Source organism: Ambystoma mexicanum, chromosome 14 (genome assembly GCF_040938575.1).
Source record: "Ambystoma mexicanum isolate Mex_15411 chromosome 14, UKY_AmexF1_1, whole genome shotgun sequence".
NCBI lineage: Eukaryota > Metazoa > Chordata > Amphibia > Caudata > Ambystomatidae > Ambystoma > Ambystoma mexicanum.
Window position 1 is genome coordinate 393,812,064 of NC_090940.1, and position 19,923 is coordinate 393,831,986.

Genomic DNA, 19,923 nt, shown 5'->3' on the forward strand with positions numbered 1-19,923 from the left:
GGTTTTTTGCTTGATGTATGCTCAACCATCTATTCGTATTTGTATACACTGTGAAGCTGTCATTGGTTGTTTTGCTATGTAAGTGGGTGGCATGGGTTTTACATTAGGAAGTTATCCCTTTACATTTTGTGAGGGATCATTTAAATTGTGGAGCATATAAGGTTTAGGACAGGACTCGCTTAGTCTTTACCGTGGTATTCTAGTTTTCAACATCTAGTATAAAGCCTGGCTGTACAGTGGTTCTTTTGTTACCTACTGTCAGCCACAGCGTTAGGTACTTTTGAACGGTAAGGAGGGACACAGGCGTCTACCATGGTTGGCGCTTGGTCCCTCCTCCGTTCTACACTCACTTTGTTTAGTGACGCTCCACGAGCACAGTACTGAAGTTTAACGCGCTGTCTTTTTCGTAACAGGCTTCAGGTACACGCAGATTTATTTGCTACTGCCAGCTGCGGGGAGTGGTCCCAGCGTGTGTTGACGTTGCCGTCGTCGTGACAACACACATTGTTGCCCCTACCATCATGGCGTCAGGGTGACGTTGTGCGCATGTGCACCATTGGCGTTGACTCTTTAATAACATTGGGCTCACAGCAGCGATACATCGCTTGCAGCCGGACGCCCAGCGCTGATCCTATGCAATGTAAGTTTGGCTTTTAGGAACACAGTTACTATGACCAGCAGGAGATATTTTTTTGCTCGTGATGTGCACTCCGTGAAGTGTAGTCCATGTACGAGCATGTAGTCATGGCTTGTTTACGTGAGGCGTAGTAGATTGTGTTATTGGGGAGTGTTTGGTGTGGACATTCTTTATATTTACAAGTGATGTTGTTCACATTATGGTGCCCTGTAGGATTTAGATATTCTGTTTAGTTCGTACAGGCGCAGGATATACTGGATAATTAGATTTTTCTATTTTATTTCTTTTTAGTTGATTATCAATTGACTCTGAGCTGGTTTTTGACCGTGGCGGCCGCGCGAGGTCCTGTCCTCAGCCTTGAGTGCATTCTACCGTATTCAATCATATTCCAGTACAGCCTTTGGCTCCACCATTGTGGCCCCCGTTTGGTGATTGACAGGTCAGTTTTGTGTTATTCTTGAATAGTGGGATGATCAGATGCTTGTCTGTTGAGAGGAGTAAGAGTACAGCTTGACTCACCTTTACACATTTTTGTATTTATTCACAGTAACTCAGACTGAATTTGAATGAAAATGTATGTACAGCAGTAACCGCCCTGAAGAAGGATTTTTTCCGAAACGCGTTGGCATTTTTGAATATAATAAAGTGGACACTGCCCACTGAATTGGAACACATTGGGACATCAATATAGGGAATCTAATTGTTTGTAACAAAGAATTCCCGGAAGTATCATTGTGATATTGACATTCTATATGCCTATGATGAATGTTACAACTCCTTAAATTTCCATATGAAAAGTATGTGCTCAGTGTGATCTAACATTTGACTTGATTCAACCCTAATCAATGTGGAGTTGTTGACTTAATGTATTACAATTTCATGTGAATTCTTGCTAGTTAGCAAGAAGGGGTGTTGGTGCAAAGTTTTTAATTGTCTGAAATTAAGATTATGTTTGTGTTACATATCCAATCTGCAATATTGTTCAAGTCTAAGGTCTATTAACCTTGATAAATTAATTTACTTTACACGAACAACTAATGCTTGGTGTGATTTATATTTATTTAATAGCGAATGTACTTACATCTAATATTGTAGGGGTTCTGCTTTCCCCTGTTGGAGTGCCGTTAGGGACCACCTGTCAGCAGATGACAGGTTCTGTTTGTCTACCTATGGCACCAGGCTCATATGGAGAGTCAGTCCTGGCGCCATAGGTGCCAGGCTCATAGATTAAAACTTACCTGATGCAGACCATGCTGCAAGAGCTCCAAGCCAAACGAGGCTTGAAAGGGACTATTTTACCTAGGTACTATTTTTTTACTCAGGTGGGGCTGGGGAGGAATACTTACCTGGGACTACTTTGGAAGGCTATTTAAACCACGCCCGAAGAGCAGCACACGCTTGGCGTTATTCTGCATCCAGCAGCGTAACGCTCACCGTGCCTGAAAGTCTGCATCCAGTCTTCTGCCACGCCCGCCTCGAGTTTGGAGCTCCTAGAAAAAGGGAGAAAGAAGGAGAAAAGGTTAGAACAAGAGCAACACCTTTGATCCTTAACTGAATTCCCAATCCATCGCGCCTTCGAGCTGGAAGAAAGAAGTTATTTTATGCACGTCGCCTTGCCTGCTGCAGCGCCGCGCTGAACTCACCGGCCTTCGCAGCATCTTCACATTTCACTGCATCCTCCTGCATGTTCCCGCCGCACTCTGGCACCTAAGGAGAACACAAGAACAAGTGAGCCAAGGGAATACACAGAGGAATACCCCCCCATAGACTTACCTGATTTTACCACCGGGGGTACTATTCTTCTTCATGGGTCGGCGCAGCTTCCACTGCATCCTAGCCGAACCCCGGCCCTCAAGGGGAAACAGAATGACAGCAAGGTGAAACAAGGGACTAACAAGGGGAACCCTCCTCACCACAAAAGACTTACCTGATTTTACCGCCGGAGGCATTATTGCCCGAGACTTCATACTTTCTCTCAGCGCCTGAATAAGGGAGAAAGCAACAAGTTACATATGGACATTATTTTATTGAACTTTGTTGGTTAATACAAATCCTTACCAGAACATTATCGGTTGCCACGATGAACTCTTCAGTAGGGTCAAGCTGCAACCTGCAAGGAATCAGACAAGAGTGAAAGTCAGGCATTTGAACTCTTATGAACTACATACTTACGGCGTCTTGCCGGGAATATCGGAGTCAATATTGTCCTGGAACTCACCAATTCCTTCGAGCCAGTGAAGCAACTGGTTATCTACGCGCCCCTGCGCTCAATGCAGTATGGAGAGCTCATCTTTTCAAATCATCAGGTGAGACTATAAGAGGGGACATCCAAGGTGATCAGTGGGAAGAACAGCGGGATGGGGGAATTACGCTCAACTCCACGGGTGGTTAATTCCCTTTCTCCATTTGCAGAAGAATATTCCTACGGGCCAAGCTAACGAAGCTAGGTGGGCCAGTCCAGTCCGTCATCTCGGCCCTACGCGTCACATTGGTGGAGACCGCAGCAGTCCAGTCCAGATCGACGCCTCTGTGGGAGCGTAATAAGAAGGCCCAGCGGTCGGAGTGCCGGGTAGAGGCCTAGTCGTAACTTTCGGGCCTAGAGAGGCCTTGTAAATCGTCGAAGTTTCAGACTCCAAAACTTCAGTGCGTGTAGATTGGGGAGTAGCGCCCTTATTAATTTTCGTTTGCCCAGTCGACCTAAATTTTCAACGGACCTGTTGTCTCTTTCGCCTTTTTCGACGAAGGCGTCCAAGATGGCTTAGGGGTTGTGTGTTTAGTGCAATGTTTATGTAGTCCCTGGAGCCTGGAAGGGTCGGGGACGGGCGTGGCGGACCTAGAAGTGTCCACCTCAAGGTCTATAACATCCGCATTGGACGTTTGGTCATCCGAAGTACCCCCGTCACTTTCGGCTGGTGTTGCGGTAGGCAAGGGAGGCTCCAGGCATGACATGACGTACACGGCCCACCGCTTTACACGGTGATCCTTAAGTGTTTTAGGCTTAGGGAGCTTGCACGCCGAACACCGCTTTTCGTCGTGCTCTAGGGGGAGACAGGCGTTACACGTCCTGTGCTCGTCCTTCCAAGGATATCTGACCCTACACTTAGGGCAGAATCTAAAAGGGGTCCTTTCCATAGCCAAAGGGAAGGATGACCAGAACGAAAGGGAAAGAAGTGGAAAGGAGGAAAGACATAACAATATGGCCACCCCGAACCCACTCTCCCTACTGTATAGGTCGGCCAGAGGGCCCAACCACGTGGAAATCCGGCCGCCGGATCTAGGGCGCCAAGACCACAGCCTTAGACGATTCCTCCGTAGTCTTCGTCGAAGATTTCCTTATTAGGCGAAGTGACTTAACGGGGTATAAAGCGTACTTTCGGTAAAGATAAACAATGTCGCTAGTAAGAGCTCCGCTGTAGGGCGACCAGTTATCTGGGCGGAAAAAAACAATCTGAGAAACCTCGGTGCGTGAGGGATTTTGGGTACTACACACATCACGATAGGGATAGTGTTTACAGACACGCCTATGGCGATGTCCCCTTTCGGTACCCGAAAGACAAGATGCAATACTCTGCGGTTACCACTGGATGTCGGACCATATGCACAGCATGTGATTCAAAGCAGATTAACAAGCATCAGAAAGTTTTACTTTGTAACTCTGTATTTATAAGCATGTTTATGCTACATCCCCTCCCCTAGTGAGACCCGCAGCACTTTTTGCTGGATTTCTGGAGCTTTTTCTTTCAATTATGAATGACTGAGCCTTTTCCCACTCATTCAGTCATTCATTCATTCATTCTTGTGGGCTCTTTTGGAACTCTATTCTTTATATTCTACCTATACTATAAAGGCATCTGTCTTTTACTACTGCAGCACAACGCTCCTTATGGGCAGTGTTGCTGGGGACCCTTAGGGTTCTTTACGATTGTGTTTTGATATCCCCCAGTTATTAGGATTAGAGAGATACTTAGTATCTCTCCCAAAAAACGTCATAAACCGAGATTGCTGCACACACCACCTTCAGTGGAGTGCCAAAGGGATACCTAGTATCCCCCCTTCTCTCTGCTCCTGGGACTTTTTAGTCACAGACAATCAGTTATGGCTGGTGGCAGTGGACATTCTACCAACTATTGTGTATTTTTTGGTACCGCAGGCTAGGTCCATAGCCTCGGTAGTGCACAACAAAGGCACCAAAGTACCAACTTGGGACCCTCTTTTTTTTTGCCAATCCTAGCGTGGTTGTCCTTGGTCAGCCCTTCTACCATTCTAGGAGGGGGAGGCCTGAGCGCGTTTTGCCTTTGGAGCCTAGACTGGGATACCCACGGGTTCCCACCAGAGTGTCTGTGCAGGCAGGAAGTGGGGGGGAGGAGTTTTCCACCCCCGTTCCTTTGTCTGCCAGTTTTCCTGAATAGTTTCAGCTCCCACAGGGTGTCTTGGCTGTCCTGATTTGGACAGCCAAACGCCCTGTTATGTAAAATTGAGAGGTTGCAGAAATGTGTGCTGGTACTGTACGAACGGAGAGTCTTCTGAGTGAAAAGCAAGTCGACTACTGGAAGCTGAAATAACCGAAGACAGGAGACACCTGGAGACCCTTTGCAACACATTGAAGCTGCTTATTTTGAGTGCATCGTAGTGGAAAGGCCATATCCATCCAAATATTTCCTGAAACTGTAAGGACACTCATCCAAACCAACTTGCCCAGAACCCCTCCTCACAGTATGGGGCTGCTGGAAGCGAAGAAGATAACTGGGCGACCTGGGTCCTTTGTTGGTGCTGCAGAAAAGGGACCAAAACCACAGACTGAACCCAGAAGCTGCTCAACGTCATGCTACAGGTCTTCTTTAGAGACTGCTGCTAAGAGATCCCATCCATTATCCTTCCTTCAGGCATCATACCAAGGAATCTGGAGGTTGAGTCTAGAGTTGAAACGCTCAAAGCATCCGGCACAAACATTTTCTTCTAACGTAAGGTACTGTGGGGAAAGGGGTATTGCTTACCCGATTCCAAGAAGTCGCTCCAGAGCGTTGGAGTGCACGTAGGTGTCCAGGGCAAGCGCCTCTTACCCAAGACGCTGCTTGTGTCTTTCTAGAGTCCTTTTTTCAGTTTTAGGACTCCCTTGTTATTTGTGCGGCTTCAATAATTCTATAGACTGAAAGAAATCCACAGGAACTCTACACAATGTACAACTTGTCAAGACTTCAAGCCCTCTCCGAACTGCCTTTTGCTAGGGTTACTTACTGTGCAAAGAAACAGTCTCTAGAACCTTGAACCAAGCTCATGTCACACTAACCATTGTCCTCCCTTTGCTATATGAGTTTGCAGAGTAAATGCATTACCGTAGAAACCATTGAAAAATGCATGAGTGCGCAATAACCGATAATACAACATTGTCTTTTCACTTTAACGTTGCTACAAATGTAACCCCGAACTTGCACATGGCACTTACTATGGCAGTTCTAGATATAGGGCAGTGAGGAGGTAGGGGTGGAAGGTTATGCTGGACAAGTTTACAACTATATGTCACAGTTAATAAAAATAAAGATCAAATATGAGCAACTATGTCCTACAGCAAATTTGACAGATGCCATGAGCGCAGCACCAGAGCCCTGTACCAGAGTCCAGTAGGGCCAAGACTAAAAGCCAAAGAGGGCGAACATTTGCCAAATCCAAGCAATCCAAAACCCAAGCGGGCCCACTGATACCAGAAAAAGACGGGGGTATCACAACCTATCACTCAAAGTACTGCATGTGACATTTATGAACACTGTTTCAAGTCCCCCTCCCCCGCCCATCTCTACTACAACTGTTGTGAATTGGAGCCTTAGACGATAGGACCACAATCCTACTACAGCTTGGCTGCCTTTAACATTTCATTCACTTGTTTCAGGTCTCAAACCTCCACTGGCCAAGGAAAAAACAAAAATTAAACACATGTTCTAGCTTACTGCAAAGCTTTGACTAAAATGAATTAGGTTTAATTGAACAGTTTATGATCCCACGTCTTTTATCAGTTCCTTGAATGGCAAGGTTGTTCTATGAGCAGATATAGGGAGGAGAAGTATCATGGACGTGAATTGGTTTGTTGGAGGAGTGTTGTGTACGACGTTTGCCATTTTGTTGTGGTTAACGAACCATCATTGTGGGCGTGGCCAGGCGCCGTACGGGATGGCAGTATAGCTTGCACGCTCCCGCTCCGAATGTGCATTTATTATCTTTTCTTCGTGATGTAAGTTTCCTCATAAAAAACTGCTGCCCACCTGCTGAAACTCCCTGGTGGTCCGTGGGGCACATGGTATCCTGTGCTGAATCCGGAAGAAGAGGATGAGCTGGGCCTGCGAGCCGGGAAGTCAGGTGACCCGATGCTCCTGTCAGCTGGCTGGGATTGCATCGAATAAAAGACTCGTTAATGAAGCGGGTCGTGTTTTCTTGTACAACACGGGCCCAGCACCGTTACACAATCACACAAGGAAATCATTACAAAGGATTAAAGAGGTACAGACAGCGTTTACATTTAAATATTGGAAAATAAATGGTCTCCCTTTTCACTACTTTAAATTATGGCAGTTAAAGACTTAAGCTTACATGAAAAACCTAATGAACTTCAGGTGCTTTTCTTTGCACTGCCATTGTGGCAATTCTAATAATTTAAGTGCCATAACCATTGTTTTATATAACAGGAAAATGATAGCTGTCGCATTTGAAAGTGCTGGTAAACAATGATTGCGATCATGAGATAAACTCAAACATATGCTGGAACACCCAAGACTGAAGTTAAATACCAACTGCCTACCTGCTGCTTGAATTAGAGTACTTAAAAAGCGTGTGATACATTTTTATAAACAAGCATACTTATGTAAGGAATCAAGATATCGAGAAATCGAGATTTCACTTAAACACGTAGTAAGACAATATAAACCGCCTTTTTTAATATTGCTACATTCAACAAGCTTGCGCTAAAAATATATAAACAGGTGGTATACCCTTATGTAAGGTTTCCATCAAGGTGTATGGGAAGCCAGTTTACACTCCGTGAGGAATCACTGGCCGCCTTTCTCCTTTTCATATAGGAGCACATAGCAAGCTTATGCTGAAAAACAATTCTGTGAATGACAAAGTATACTCCTCTATAAAGGCTCTACAAAAGGTGTGTGAATAGTGAGCTTTCATCCAAACGTATAGTGAGGTACCATGTTGACTAATCCCAATATGGCATCCAAGAAGAGTCAAACTAAGGAAAGACCTATTTCTATGCCAAATAAGAGACTGAAAAGCGAATGGCCAACACCTAAAGAAGATACACCAGATGCTACCATGCAAGCCATACTCCTGGAAGTGAAGGCGCCGAAACCCTTTATGGAAGCAACGAACGCCAAACTACAGCAAATGGACGACAAATGGTCTAATTTTGAGGCTAGGATACCCATAGTCAAATCAAAGGGTTAGTAATGCTGAGGATATTACAGGGAGAGTCCAAGTGCTTGAAAACACTGTCAAGTCTCTATAAAAGCACACAGAGAACCTAGAAAATCGCAATAGAACTAATCATTTGTCAAATGTTGGATTATTAGAAGGAGTTGAAGGTGATTATCCAATATCGTTCATCAACACCTTTCTAATGAAGCTTCTGGAATAACAAAGTTACTCACTGTAGTGACTACCTTATTCCTAGTCCATAGTTCCCTTTCCTCCATACTTCTGGGACATTCCATCCTTCAGGACGGGACCGGAGCACTTTTGTTAAAAAGCATCAAAATTGGAAACGGTTGTCCTCTTTACGCGGGGTACCGCACGTTGCCGTGACCCCGCCCTCCTGAGCTCTGCCCCGCGCATCCCCCTTCTGTCCTTTTCTATCGCCAGGTCTGCAACCATTTAAGAAATAATAGAGGATTCTTAAGAGGGGACGGTGGGCGTTCGTATGGAGGAAAGGGGACTATGGACCAAGTGTACAGTAGTCACTATGGTGAGTAACTTCGTTATACTCTTACGTCTCGTCCCCTTTCCTCCATACTTGTGGGAGATTCCAGAGCACTCTTCACAAGCAATACGGGTGAATAGAACTTCCCTACTGAAAAAGATTTTTTAAGAACAGTGTATGGGAGGACAGGTCTTTAGGACCCCCGTCCCCCACATCCTCTCCTATGTGAGACATGACTCGGCAGCCACCTATGCACCTGGGCTCAGGATGCGGGATGGCTGCGGATCGACACGTGAGGCTGCACGGCTCACTTTGTAACATAACAGACTCCATTTTGTAATGCATTTAAACTCCATTTTGAGTATACTAAACCAAGGCCTCTGTGGAACAGGCTGCCTACAGAGGCTGGAGCTCACCCCCACTTGATCATGCACAGGGAGCCTGCACCCCCCTCCCCCTCCCACACCCCCTTCTCCCCCCCCTCCAGCCTCCTCCCCATGGCAGCTCTGCTGAAAGCCCATTCGCACAAGCAACTAGATACGAACAAGTAACAGAACAAACACTATCATTTACCTTCCGCAGCAGTACATCATTGCCCTGGCGGTGACCTGACTTTTAGTTGGGGTCTGGAAAAGAACAAAGTTGTCCCTATGAAAGATACCTTGACCCCCCCCCTCCCCCAACAGACCCCCACGTTCATGATATGTAGTGTTCATGACCTCCCCCCCCCCCCCCAACCCTGTCCCCCTGGGTGAAATGTTAAACCTGCATGTCAAATCTCTGTGCCTCCCAGTCTTATTCATGCTGCTAAGCCATTTGCGAAAAAGGTTGAAAACCCGCATTGCCAATTGCATTATTAAAGTGGTACAACTTACTCATCCCACGACATCTCCGTGTAAAGATGTGAAACGTATGTGCACAGAAATCTACCCTTTACTGACCCATGAGTGCTGCGATCTTAAACGGTTAAAAAAGCAAGTATAAAAAGCCCATGTATGATACAATTGTAAGTGACATATGTGAACCTGTTGAAGCAGTGAACCACATCTGATGTTGATTGGAATGATAGTTGAACTTATTTGATCAGAAGCATAATTTTGTAATTTGTCACTGGCATCGATGCACCCACCAACCTTGTTCTACCTAACGTTTTATCTTCATTTTCCTCATGGGCTCCAAGCAACAGAATGAAAAACGTGTGATGTAAATTATCTCTCTATCGATCCTGAAAACATGAGCACACGCGAGTTGCAGAGAAATGTAATTTACACAATGCCCCCAAGTCTAAGCAACCCTTCTCTATAATAATGTTAATGCTGTTCAGTAAACAGGGACCAGCGAGACGTTACAAGGCCATCTCCCCCTCCTTCCAGCGAGCTGCACACCCAACTCCCCTCTCCCCCCACAAGGCTCGGCAGGGCTTGAAGGCCCCTAGTTTTCTGTTGTTGGAAGCGTTACAGCTGCACCTCCCCACATTCCTCCTGGGCCCGTACCGAGTATTACCCCCCCCCCCCCAATACCCCCGACACCAGATGCCATCATAAAATCACTGTGTACCCCGCCATGACCAAGCCAAGAAGAATTATGAGCCACCCAGTCCCGAATCCCGCCACCTTTGGTTGACTGCTGCGTGCCCCCCACTGACCCAATAGTATTTCTGTTCACCCTAAGCCTAACGGGCCATGGAGACAGTTATTCACCCCTGTGCTAACATACCGTAAAACTATCACTCACTACATCTAACAGAATATAATAAGAAAGATAGCCTAACCCGTGCCCCCCGATAAGAACACCTGGACTCATGAGACTGGGTCCCATGCTAAGGCAACTTTTAGGGTTATGTATTAAGGCAGCCCCGTCAGGGAAAGGGTGTTCTTCGCCAGGGTGAGGTACGCTGAGCCTGGTGGCCCTCCTGGTTCTCGATTCTGAGCACTCAACCACTCAATTTTGTATCTATGAATATCTTTGAATAACTACCTTCCTATATAACTGTTGTTTTTGTGTTACCGCTTGTTACTTTGTTTACGGCTTAAAGGACCCCAACGGCTAGTCCGTGCTCAATTGCTTCTACAAGTTTCCCCTGTGTGTTTAAACAAGTTAAATTAGCAGCATATGTTGACATTTTGTTACTGCTTAAATATCCGAAATCTTCCCTGCCATATATCTTGGCTATTTCACAGTTTTCAGATGTCTCTGGGAATAAAACTAAACATGGACAAGTCCGAAATCCTACCCCTTAATGTTCACTGCACCAAACATCGCATATTACATACAGGTATGAAATGGTGTCCGGATGGTTTTAAATACATTGGCATACATATCTCCCCTTCCATTAAGGACATCGTTAAATTAAACACTGCTTCTCTTCTATCAAGAATAAAGGACATTTCTAGCTCTTGGTCCCCGCCTATACCTTTCATGGTGGGGTAGACTAGAATCCATCAAGATGATGTTAACACCTATTATTCTATCATCGTTATATATGCTACCTGGTCCTCTTCCCTGCTTTTTTTACATCTATCGACTCTGTCTCTAGCCAAATTTCTTTGGGGGGGGAAATGAAACAGACTCGCTTACCACGAGAAGCCAGAGGAGTAGAGTTGCCCGATTAAAGGAAATATCACATTGCCTTTGTCTTGAAACCGGTTCTATTATGGTTTACACATGAATTTTCCGATGTTCTGCAATGGTTAGTTCTAGAGAGAGCAATGGTATCCCCTCCAAGTCTAGCTGACTGCTTTCTGATCAAAACCAAAATAAGATGAAGCTTACGACCATTATCTTATCTGCACGCTACTCAAGAATTACTGAGGCCAACCAATACATTTCTTCATATATTTGGTTCAACCCGCTAATTGGAATCAATGGGAGATCACCTTTCAGGAGGCCATGGCTCTCTGGGCATTAAGTATCTAGATCAATCGTTCGCTCTAGGTGCCACAATTATTTTTGATGTGTTAACAGATAGATTTAAGGTACCCTTCTAATTTTTACAGCAATTTGTGTCCATTATCAACGCAATCTCTGAAAACTATGACTTGCTTATTAACAATCTCTTCTCCAAATGCTGAAAGATTATAATCTCTATATAAATAGACGATGTCAGCTGCTATGTACCACAAAGCTCTTCGATAAAACTATATCCAGTATATTAGGTGAATGCTTCTCAGCATGGCAACTAGACTAATCTTCTAGATAGTCAAATGGAATGGCCTAAAGTATGGAATCATATGTCCAGAGCGACACCTGCAGCAAATATTCTGCAGACAATGTTTTTCTTCCATCACAGAATTTTCATTACACCTCTACATCTTTTAAAATGTGGTCTATTATCTAATAAATGTTGGAGTTGTTTTCAATCCTCAGTATCCTTTAAACACATGATTTTAGACTGTAAATTTGTTTCATCCTTCTGGATTTATATTTGGAAAACTATTCCAACTGATTTTTGTCCTCAAGTACTTTTTACTGGAAGTGCAACCATTCAAAATATAACTTGTAGGTATAGAAAAGATCTGTTTGAATTATTTATTAAGTATCCATTAGGACAGTCTCATCAAATTGGACAAATTTAGACAAGCTCCTTTATAAACAATGGTGGAATGTTCTATGTAATACTCAGACTAGAAAGTTGTAATACCTCTACTGAACTTCTATTATGTAAACTCAAACGGAAGCCTTTTGTAGATTTTCTGTCTTAAATCCCTAGTAATTTGATGAATTTTGTTGCTAATCTCCGTCTTGCACTCTCTCCTAGAACTCAACATCCCTCATGCATATGTCCTGTTATTCATTATGTCATGTCTTTGTCCCTGTTTGTTTGTACCCCCCCTATTTAAAATCATAATCCTAGTTACCAATGATTTTATATTCTTACAAAGTTCTATTGTCTTTCAATGATCAAACATTGTACTGTTACCTTTTTCACTTGATGTATTGATGTGTCATACTACAGGTTTTTGGTATACAAAGGGGGTTACTCTTGACGTCATCGTTACTCTGGGCTACTTATTGATTCCAGTAGGCCCAAAATATTTCTATTATGTCAGGTATAGGCATGAACTCATCGAGTTAATTATTGCTCATGGAAATAGAAATGCAGACAAAAATAGATCTAGATAGTGCAGCATATATTTAATTGTGCTGTTTACTGTAAATGCAATACATCGTCATACATTTATGATTTTAATTAGTTTTTTAGAAGCAATCGTTTTTTGAAAACAAGAGATCCAGCCCATTGGGGGTAATACTTCATATTCACAAGTTCCCAATGAGACTGAATAGACAATAGTACATAGTTAGAGCAATGTAAGGCTTCTAAATCACTGAATAACCACCTGTACTATTGTCTATTCAGTCTCATTGGGAACTTGTGAATACAAAGTATTGCCCCCAATGGGCTGGATCTCTTGTTTTCAAAAAACTATTGCTTCTAAAAAAACTACTTAAAATCATAAATGTATGACGATGTATTGCATTTACAGTAAACAGCACAATTAAATATATGCTGCACTAACTATTTTTGTCTACATTTCTATTTTCATGAGCAATAATTAACTCAATGAGTTCATACCTATACGTGACATAATAGAAATAATTTAGGCCTACTGGAATCAATAAGTAGCCCACTGTAACAATGACGTCAGAGTAACCCCCTTTGTATACCATGTCTCCTCAGCCCTTCTCCGACGATCCTAGGGCTGTCCCTCTAGTTACAAATACTACAGGTTTTTGGCTATGCCTTGTAAGATGCGACATGAATAAAAATCTTTAAACAAAAAAAGAAACAATCTTTGTCATCAGAACTGAAATGTATACTTCTACAGAATAGTGGGAGAAAATTACAGGGAAAGCATTTAATACAAAGTTAAATCTAAGCTTCAACGTACACATTAAGAAAAAAAATATATTTATTTCTATACAGGAGGAACAATGCTCTTTTGATCACAAAAGAACATACAATAGGTAAGAAATCCAATTCGGCGGGAAGCAGTGAGCTTCTTACAATAGGGCGAGTTTGAGGGACATTCGGATCAGGTTGTGGAGAGGAGTAAATGGAAGAGTCACCAGGGACAATACATAAGTGGACATACATAGATCAAGGACAACCAACATTAAAACAAAATGTACGTGCGGGTAGGCGGTATGGCCAGCTGTACTCAGGACATGACCATGATGGGTGAAGTTCGAGACACAGGCAGGTTAGAAGCAAAAGAAAAATGTTAGCTAGCCGGCAAATGAGAGGTAGGCATGGAGTGCAACTCTGGGGCGAGGAGGTAAGCTTTAAGTTTGGTTTTGAAAAAATCTGTGTGAACCGTTTCTCCGATATCTGCGGAAGAGAATTTCAAGCAAGTGGAGGAAGAGAGCATAAGCGAGAGGAAACACAGGGAAGGTGAGGAGGCAGAGATCACGAGAAGGTTTATAGAATTGGATAGATACAGTGGTGCCTTACTGTGGATAGATTTGTGAACTAGGAGGAAATTTTAATTTGGCCCCGTTTTGCATCATCAGCCATCCAGCCTGGTGACAGTATAAAGAAGTAGGTGTGAAGTGAGTGAGAGAGTGTCGGTAGCAAAGTTAATGATCTCGCCGGAGGACAGAAAGCCTAGTTGGGGAGGCCAAAGAGGATGTTGGCACAGCAGTCCGGTTTAGAGAAGCCAAGAGTGGTTAAGAGATGCTTGGCAGTGTTGAAAGGAAGGAGCTGCCCGATTTTCCTAATATTTAAGAGGTTGTGGGGAGTTGATGTTCCAGTTTTGGCGATGAAAGAATGTGTTAGAAGGGTCATAGATTACAGCAAGGTTTCTGGTTGAAGAGTGGGGGAGAGCGTCAGGTGGGAATTGAATAGGCAAAGGAAGAGATGCGAACGCCTTTGGCAGGGAAGAAGAGTACCTCTGTTTTGGTAGAGTTTAACATCAGAGTGCAAAGCCATCCAATATTTAATGGCAGACACAGTGGGACATTTTGATAGAGTGATCAGAGGATTGTTCAAGAAAAGTGAAGACGATTTGGGTGTCATTCGCAAAGAGTTGGTATGAGAACCCAAAGGAGGAGATTAGTGCTCCAAGAGCAGAAGTGTAGAGTGTAAAGAGGAGCAGACTCAAGACGGTCTCGTGGAACACCAACAGTTAGAGGAGCGAGTTGAGAGGTGTTATGGCTCCAGGAGATGGATAATTGGTGAGGTACAAGGTAGGATTCAATCCAAGCAAGGGCTTGATTGTGAATCCCCAGTAGTAAGAGTATTAAGCAGATCAGAGTGAGCGACAGTGTCAAAGGCAGCTGTCAATAGAACACTTATATCAGACACCGGATAGAACGCATAAACTTGGATGATTAGATAATATCGGTTAAGGACGCAGTAAAGAAAGGTGAACTCTACTACACTTACTATGGAGATGTTCTAGAGTAAAAGACCATTGGTTAGACGTGTTAGGGTGAATAAGATCAAATCTAAACTTCCCTAGAAATGCTATTCAGACTATTATTGTCAAAGATGAAAGGAAATAAAATTTACCTCTGGCTACAGATATTAAAAGTCTGGAAAACCAGGAAAAAGCTGCAGGTTTAAAACTGGATAATCCATCTACAAAACATATCTAGTTATGAAAAGGCAATATATACAAGGCAGGATAGAGGACTTTTATCTAGAAACATGGGCGCCTTTTAAAGAATTATATGGGTAACATTTTTCAGTTCTACTGTGACCTTATAAAAAAATAATGGTTATGTTTCTCCCCTGTGAAAGATAGTGAGCTAAAGAGTCTGGGTACGTCTCTCGTCACCGGGACTTATGTCTGGTAGAAGGACTCCCAGGACCCTGCTTGTTTTTTGCATAAGTTCAAGATAGACCAGATCTGTGCTCTGCGTGTAGGTCTAAGCCCTTGTAGGTTATGTGAGCTTAGTCAGTCGTTTAATAGTAGTACGTTGATTTTTTATTGGATGCAATGGTAGTTCACCTGTGGTAGCATTGGGTTTTGTGAGGTGCTGGCTGAGAAGAGCTTCAGGAAACTGAGCAATAATCTATGAGGCCAGGGCTGGATAAAGTCAGCAAACTACTAAGAAGTGTGGGTGTAGCCTTCTCTAGAAAGGTCTAAAATAATTAAATTCTGCAGAATCGTGAGTGGGTATTCTGGAAAAGCCTTAAGGACTAGGAGTCACACCGGCTGAATGGATAGAGAGATTGTACTGTGGTAACAGTGGTACTTGCGAGTTAAAAAGCAATGCTGAAGAGCTGAGCATTTAGATATCTGCTCCAAATTAGAAGTCTGGACGTTTTAGCTTGCATGGGTAGAGTGAGAGCCACCACTTGGTCTAGTTTGATGCCCTTCCTTTTAAAGTCTGCTAGTTGTTGATTCCTATGATATGAAGGATGTTAAACTGAGAGATATGAATTTTCAGCTGGGAGCCAGTATGGGAATAAGGTTTGCACAGTGGTCAAAGTGTACGAAAAGAAGTAGTGGAACTAGGTTACCTGCTGGCCTGCCCCCGGTCCCCACAAACCCCATTGCCACAGCCCCTCCCACACGCAATCCAAAACCCCAAACACCTGTTAGTTAAGGGGATGTTCAGTGCAGTGTACTGAAGTGCAAGCTTCAACTTCTTCCTACACTTTCTATTTTGGAACGGTATGCTTTTTAAATGTATATGAACAGTAACTCTAAAAATCATGAGGGGATCACCGCTCCCAAATGCTCGCTTTGACCACTGGGTTGGATAGCCATTGAAAAGTGTCAATAATTGCAGTAGAGGAGGCATTTACTTTTGTTTTAACAAAAGAAAAGGGTGTGCAGCACTGATAGGTCTAAAGGAGTTCAAACATTATAAATCGGAGTAAGGAGATCAAATAAAATCCCAGTCAATTGAGACAGTAGCAGATGCTAAGTGGGTAGCGTCAGATGGGCACCCTTTGAATAACTAAGAAAATACATTTTGAGAATTGAAAAACGAAGAAAAGTAATATCAGGTGTGGGTGGTCAAAGACCTGGGTTAAAAAGAAGTTGGATGGAAGAGAAAGTCAATGTTAGGACAGTTTTCCTAAAGTCCACCCAAAGGGACTTTAAAACTGTAACTTGGGCAATACGGAAACTCAACTCATAGTAGAAGGCTGTACCACATGAGATTAAATTTGGCAGCAATATCAGAGCAGCCAGGTTTATTCTATTTTAGGAGAGGGCTGTAGATGAAATATTCTAATGCTGATGTATTGTATAAATAATTAAGAGCTTTTTATATACACATTGGTTTTTTTCTTTTAGAAAGGCAGGTATTCTAAAAGTCAAACAATTATAAAAACCAACAATACTTATGGCATGTAAACCAAAGTATAAACCTAATTTAGAATAGCAATATGCAGTTCAAGGCGAGCAAAACCTAGTTACACATTTAGAAGAGAAGTATGCTATTCAAAGGTGAGTAAAACCCTATTGTTAATACACAGTTACACTTATTAATACAGTAATACCAACTCAGTTACCTTTGAATTGTGTTGCACTACTCTAGAAAGTAAGTAAATAACTGGATACTGTTCAGAATGGCAGTAAGCAAATCACAGATAAGTAAGAACATGTAATTTATTCTATTTCAGAGATAAATCAGTTACAGTACTAACATTAGCAAGAAGTACTATGCAATACTTGTTCTATTTTTTAGACAAATGCCTTATACTTGAGAAGTCCTCCAATTACTACAAGGCATGAGTGATCTCAAGAGGCAGAACAGGGACACTGGTGGTCCAGTGTCCAAGAGTAGGCAGATCAGGATAGGCAAATAAGTTAGAGTTCCAGAGAGGCATTAGAGATAGTAGTGTTCAGGGACTCTGAGAAGGCTCACTAGATGAGTTCCAGTATTAGGCCTGGTTAAACTCCGAAGTACACAACCCACCCCCCCCTCACCCTAGCCACACAGTAACTTTGCAGTGAAGAAGAGCTTGCAGACGGATGCTTTCAGAATGCAGCAGCACAGGAACCGGTCTCTGGATCCTTGGTCGTGGTGATGTAAGCAAGGACACTGGATGGGACTTCAGCAGCAGTCGAGAGAAAAGGCTCCAAACACGATTATTTAGTGACTTGAAAAGTGTGAGGAATCTATTTTGAGGTACTTTTGACTTAGAACTCTGCGCCCTCTTTATCTTGTACTAAAGTTTAAAAGGTCGCATGAAAATAGGGTAACAATGGAGTCTTTGATTCCTCTACTCCATTAGAAAAAGACAAAATAGAAGTTGGTTACCCGTAAGTGCTCATGCGCCCGAAAGAAAATAATGAGAAATCCATTGATTGGAAAAAATCACACAACTTCAATTTGAGATTGATATTTGTCAATTTATCGTGAAAGATGTTGCCCTATGGTGATAACACGTGTTTCGACGTATCCAACGTCTTTTTCAAATCAGGGCCATTATATAGCGTGGTTGTGCATGTAATTGTCAGGTTTCATGTCCAGTCATGGGATAATCCCTGCTACCTGGTAGCAGGGATTATCCCATGATTGGACATGAAACCTGACAATTACATGCACAACCACGCTATATAATGGCCCTGATTTGAAAAAGACGTTGGATACGTCGAAACACGTGTTATCACCATAGGGCAACATCTTTCACGATAAATTGACAAATATCAATCTCAAATTGAAGTTGTGTGATTTTTTCCAATCAATGGATTTCTCATTATTTTCTTTCGGGCGCATGAGCACTTCTTAAGGGTAACCAACTTCTATTTAGGATTATTTAGTGCTCCGCGCTGCTCTGGATTTAGTACCCTTTTCAAGGTAGCAGATTGACAGATTCACTATCTTGGTCCAGCACTCTGGTGAGGGGACTTCAAGGAGAGTGGTGAAGTTTCATGGGAAGACAGAGCACTCAGATCCCAGGGTATTGGTGGTTTGCATGCCAGGAAGATCATAGCTCGTAGTGGAATGGATCGAAATGCAGGTCTTAAGACGGATACCAGCGCAAGGGTCAGAGTCGTCTTCGAGACTCCCACGTCACATGGAAGAAAGGGTCGGAACAGGCAGCGGTTACTCAGCAAGCATATCCAGTCGCTGAAATCGGCTACAACAGTCTACTCTTCTTTCTCATCGGATTCAGCTCCAGTGGAGACTTACCTTCAGCTTCTAGATACAGGCCATTTATCTAGGAACCCAGCCAATCTGCACATAACTTGGGGGGTGGCTATCCAGCCAGCCTCGCAGTTAAGACTGGCTCCAGGTAGGAATGCCAGACGACAAAGGGCTACAGTGTTTCTGACTCCTCCCTCATTTCCTGTCTTTGCAGACACTCTGGCGCCTACACAAAGGGTTCCAACCAAAGAAGAATCGAACCAGGACCTCCCCCTCCAAGGACGGCGAAAGAACCAAGAAAGGACAAGCACACTAAAAATGGTGGAAAAAGATAGAAGCCACCATTCTAGATGAATGGTGACCCTTCGGTGCATTAGCGTGGCTGGTTTGACTGCCTGGGAGTAAAAAAAATAATCACACAACAGCTGGTAGAACACATCCACTGCCACCAGCCATAACAGTAAGCTTGTCATCAACAAAAATGTTAAAGGACCTGTGAGAAAGGGGTTACTATCCATCACTTGAGCACTCCACATAAGGTGAGGGCTGCTCATTTCACAAAGGGTACTGTAGAAATGATCACACGTATCCTTCCACCTTTTGAAACAGTAGTTCACACAATAAACCCATGAGAAAATAAAAAGGGAAGCCCAAGCGGCACCCCAGCAACACTGCACTGAAAGTGCTGTGTGGCAATAGGAAAATGCAGATGCCAAAATAAGATATAAATTATAATTCCAATTATAATTCCAAAACTAAAGTATGGAGAGTCATAAAAAGGACACGAATAAAAAGAGTAAAAGAGGGTGAGTGGGGAAAACGATTCCCATTCACTCAGGAACAGAGAAATAATCAACAAGTCCAGCAAAATGCACTGGGGGCTCACAGGCGAGGGAGATTTAGCATAAAAATGAAAATCTAACCTAACAGTCCACCAAGAACTAAAAGATTAAGATAATAAAAAAATAGTTTGGAGAGTTCACAATACAATACATAAGACAACTTCCTTCGCATATTTTCAAAGTTGAGAAATTGAAACCCAACTAATCGTAGTCGGTCTACTTACATTTCTTCAGTGTGATGTAAACACTTCCAGTGGTCCGACATTTCTGGAACAATCTTGTCAGCTCAGTCAGAAACTGCAAGTAAAATACGAGTTAAATCCAACTTGTCATTACCAAATAGTTTTCATCAACAACCTCATGAAATAATGTAGCACAGAAATTGGTTAATCCAAACGTGGAGTGAATGGTGCAAATTATTATTAAGGTCCTTCATCAGGTCAAATGAAAAAACTACAAATATTCATGCATACATTTGA

General features: G+C 43.1%; 1 protein-coding gene across 1 annotated transcript in view; it reads right to left on the reverse strand.

The window, feature by feature from the left end:
* Nucleotides 1-19,923, reverse strand: part of SRP14 (signal recognition particle 14) — a 149,984-nt gene that overhangs the window by 90,355 nt on the left and 39,706 nt on the right. Inside the window, exon 2 of the mRNA XM_069637514.1 lies at nucleotides 19,669-19,741. Coding sequence (XP_069493615.1) covers nucleotides 19,669-19,741 — 73 coding nt within the window. The remainder of the gene's footprint in view (nucleotides 1-19,668; nucleotides 19,742-19,923) is intronic.